Consider the following 4,122-nt stretch of genomic DNA (forward strand, 5'->3'; position numbering starts at 1 on the left):
CCAGACAAGCACTGTTGCAACACCCACCATCCCTTTTCATTGGGGTGCACTCAGCACCCAGGAGCTGTTCTTACCCCCCCACTCAGGGCTCAGGCAGCCCCTGGGCTGGTCTGCCAAGGGCAGGACCCTGCACACACCAGTAGCAAAAGCACATGGAGCCAACATATGGTGTCCTCAAGGAAGTAATAAGTGCTTTGCAAGCGAGTCCCACAGTACCCCCATTACAAAGAGCACAGCTGCTACATAGGGGAAGCATCTTTTGGTTTATTAAAGGTTGAGAATACAGCTGTGGACCCATCCATGAGAGCCGGGTGCCAAAAGCAGGGCTGGGTTTTGGCTGGAAGGGTGCGGTCTCCTCTCCAGGTGGCCTTCAGCAATACAGGCCAAATTTCCTATCCAGCAGGGCATCCCACAGCCCCCGTCCCGGCAGCGCTCCATCTGGAGCAGAGCCCCTCTCCACACCAGCCCTAGCCTTGGTTACTTATTGCTTTTAATGTGCTAGTCTAGTACAGAGTGAATTAAAATCAAAAATGCATGTCTGTCGCGGTGTGTTTGTGCTGTCTTCAGGCTGTGCTGGGAACCCTGGCCATCAGACCTGGAGAGGGATGGAAGAAAGGGGCAGATGAAGTCAGGCTGGGCAGGGAGCAGGGACATCCCATGGACAACAGTGCTCCAGGACAGACTGTCTCTGCCAACAGGCCACAAAGCAAAAGCCTTTGGCATCCACTGCCGGAGCTAAGCGGGTGCTGACGGTCGCTTGAGGCTGGTGGAGAGGAGGAGCTGGCACCCAGCTGGTTGCTCCAAAGCACCGGTGTGAGGGCTGGGAGTCATGACCAGCCCAGAGAGACACCACGGCACACATGCCTTCCCCACTTGCCTGAGGGAGAACAGCCCCAGCCAGCACATGGAGCCAGAGGCAGAGGGAACTCCAAGGGCAGGCACCAACCTGAGGTTTACTTGAATGTGTGGCTCTCAGCTCCTCCCCGGCCGAACCCTGGAAGAGAGACAGGGCTGGATCAGCATCGCCACAGGGCAGCAACAGGAGCCCCAAGCCCCCTTTCCCTCACAGCCCCAGCCCCAACAACCCTACCTTTGGGCCCAAACAAGGCGGCGTAGCAGGGGTGGTTGCAGTATGGCTTGCCGTCATGCTGCAGGGAGAGAGAAAGAGCATCAGCCCTGACTGCCCTTCAGCTCCATCTCTGCCCATCCCTAGCTGCAGGGGACAGGGATCTCCTGGGCAGCAAACCTCACCTCTGCATGGCCTCCAGATGTCAAGGTCTTGTTACACTTCTCACATCTCAAGCAGGGCCGGTGCCAGTCCTTTCCCAGAGAAGTCACCTTCTCGGCTGCCATGGAAAGGAGACAGGTTAGCCGAGGCACTGAACAAGTCGGTTTTGGCAGGCTGGCCTCCCTGTCATCAGCCCTAAGGTATATATTTTGGGGGATTTTCTCAAGTCTATTTGTCCAGGACAGAAACCATGTTTCAAACCCAAGTGCTTGCTGTGCACACACACTGCCAGGTATATCCAGGCACCAGGATCTGCAACAGCAGTGCCATGCCCAGGGTGAACATCGCCACATCCATGCAGACAGACTGACTTGTATCCATCTTTCAAGGATTTGAGGACATCCCCACTTCCAACATCAGCCTGCAAGGGGATGAATTTCTCCCCAGCCATCTGGAGCCCAAGTGATCACTGGAGCTGGCAGGGATGAAGGGGAGATGCTGGCAAGGATCAGGACAATAAAGCCATCACCACACCCTGCCAACACAAACCAGTTCCATCCAGCCACAAGAGCTCTGGCCCCAGCTCTGATTCTCCATGCACCATGGCAAACAAGAGAGGGGCTGGAGCTTGGAGGGGGTTCAGGCAGCTGCAGGGGGGACAACATGCTGTTTGCTGGGGCCAGGACACATTTATGGAGAGAGGAGGGAACACAGGGTGGCTTTTAATTGCAGCACAGTGCGGGAGGAAGGTATTTTCTGCAGGCACATGTGCTCTTCATATTGGCATCTGCACTCTGGGGGATTTATTAAGTGATAAAACAGAGCTTGCCATAGGAAACCCATCAGAGCCAGATTTCAGCACTCTCTCCATGCCTCCAAAAAGAGGTCAAGCAATGGGACTGTGCCACTGCTGGTACCACATGCCCCAGGGGGAGAGGCCTCAGAAGCCTAAAGCATCTCTTCTTTGGAATCCAAATATGCCCACAACAGCTTATGCAAGAAGCAAGCTGGCGGCTGCAGAGGTGGGAGCGCAGGCAGTGCCCAAATGCCACTAGGCAGCCCTGCTGCCACCCGCAAGCACCACAAAGAGCCTCCTGTGCCCGCAGCCCTGCAGGGGCCACAGCATCTTCCCCCTATGAAGCCCCTTGAGCATGAGCCTGGCCTGTGGCAGAGCCCTCCCATCACAGGGTTACTGGAAGGAGCTCAGCCTCCCCACCTCTTACACAAGTGTTTGCACCAACACTTGGGCAGCAGCTTTGCCAAGGCTCACTGCAACAGGACAACCCCAGCCCTCAGCCATGTAGGCAAGATTCTCCTGGAAAGCTGCTGGTGGCCCTGCAAACCCCATTGCCAGTCTACTCGGCATCATCTCCTCCTCACCCCTGCTCTCTACAGACACAGTTTGGCTGAAAGCAGCCCAAGGCACACCCAAGCAGGATCACGAGGCTCCAAGAGCCCCGGGGTGCCCAGAGCAGGGCTTGCTCTGCCTCCTCTGCCAGTACTCCTTATCTGCAGGCACAGAAATCAGGCAGTGAGCTTGGTCCTCCAGCTTTTGAACCCTCAGCCTCTGCATCAACAGAGATGTTTCATAAAAGCAGCCTGATAAGCACAGGGCCAAATTCCTCTGTGGTCAAACAGTCCCAGCCTGGCACCTCTGCACCCGCACCTGTGGGCATGGCAAACCCAGATCGCCCTGACTAGGATCGAAGCCCATCCACAGGGAAAGGCAGACACTGACACCAGCACACTGGTAGCTCCTGGTATCCAGCCACATGGGTAAATGAAGCACCCCAAGACCCTCAGTTGCAGAAGGGAGCCATGAACTGTATTGTGCCGAAGCCCCACCTCAAAGCCTGACTGCAAGTAGCAAGTTCAAGCTCAGGCAAAGTGGTGTTCCCCAACCACAGGAGCCACATCCCCAGCAGCCCTCCAGGCAGCACCCATGGCAGCCCCAGCACACCTCCCAGGGGCGAGCATCACTAACAGACATGGCTCTTTGGCAGGGAGAGCAGCCCTGTGCTTGAGTCTCCAGATTCTTTGGCAGAGCATAGGCAGAAGGTGGGGCACACACATAAGCAGAGCAGAAATATGGCAGAGCGAGCAAAAGCGACAGGACTCGGGTCCCTGATCTCTTGTTTCCAGTGAGCCCGATGCAGTGCCTAGCCTGCAGTGGCAGTTTAAAAATGATGCCCCAGAGCCATCACCTCACTCTGCTAAGCCATGCAGGACAACATGTGGGCAACTCACTGACCCAGGAATATGTCCGTGGGAAGGTGCTTCCTTGCCTGCCCAGGCTTCCAGGGCAGCGGGCTGCACCAGCTGGGCTTTTGGGCTGCAAACTGCTACGGGGAGGTGGATGATGCTAGGAAGGAAACGTTTAAAAATGATGCCCCAGAGCCATCACCTCACTCTGCTAAGCCATGCAGGACAACATGTGGGCAACTCACTGACCCAGGAATATGTCCGTGGGAAGGTGCTTCCTTGCCTGCCCAGGCTTCCAGGGCAGCGGGCTGCACCAGCTGGGCTTTTGGGCTGCAAACTGCTACGGGGAGGTGGATGATGCTAGGAAGGAAACCGAGACCCGCAGTGCAGGGCTGCACAACTTTGGGGCACCCCGACAATTTGCAGTGATGGGGTCTACAACATCGGAGCACCCAAGACTCGCAGCCCTGGGTGCACAGGGACCTGTAAGCACCCGGGGACCCAAAGCCCTGTGGGGTGCAGCGTTAGTGTAACCCGGTTTAAGCAGCCCGGCGGTCCCCGTGGTGTGGAGGCGGGAGGAAGGGAGGGAGCGGGAAGCCCTTACCGAAGTAGACCTCCTTCTGGCAGCGGGGGCACTTAGGCATAATCTCGGCTCTGCTCGGCTCGGCTCGGCTCGGGGCGCCGCTCGCACC

General features: G+C 57.1%; 1 protein-coding gene across 1 annotated transcript; it reads right to left on the reverse strand.

Moving 5' to 3' along the window:
• Positions 1-240: 240 nt before the first annotated feature.
• CRIP1 (cysteine-rich protein 1 (intestinal)) lies at positions 241-4,116 on the reverse strand. The gene is made up of 5 exons (XM_010016252.1): positions 4,035-4,116; positions 1,252-1,346; positions 1,091-1,148; positions 947-994; positions 241-595 (listed from the first exon to the last, which is right to left on the reverse strand). The coding sequence occupies exons 1-4, from the start codon at positions 4,072-4,074 to the stop codon at positions 954-956; spliced, it is 234 nt and encodes a 77-aa protein (XP_010014554.1). The 5' UTR covers positions 4,075-4,116; the 3' UTR covers positions 241-595; positions 947-953.
• Positions 4,117-4,122: the final 6 nt, after the last annotated feature.

The sequence above is a fragment of the Nestor notabilis genome, unplaced genomic scaffold (assembly GCF_000696875.1).
Source record: "Nestor notabilis isolate BGI_N333 unplaced genomic scaffold, ASM69687v1 scaffold18730, whole genome shotgun sequence".
Classification (NCBI taxonomy): Eukaryota; Metazoa; Chordata; class Aves; order Psittaciformes; family Psittacidae; genus Nestor; species Nestor notabilis.

Excerpts from the sequence above, each read along its gene's own strand:
- CRIP1 (XM_010016252.1), bottom strand. The coding sequence starts at position 4,074 with ATGCCTAAGTGCCCCCGCTGCCAGAAGGAGGTCTACTTCG. Across the intron at positions 1,347-4,034 it reads CCAGAAGGAGGTCTACTTCG|CCGAGAAGGTGACTTCTCTG; the intron begins GTAAGGGCTTCC and ends TTTCCATGGCAG. Across the intron at positions 995-1,090 it reads CGCCTTGTTTGGGCCCAAAG|GGTTCGGCCGGGGAGGAGCT; the intron begins GTAGGGTTGTTG and ends TCTCTCTTCCAG.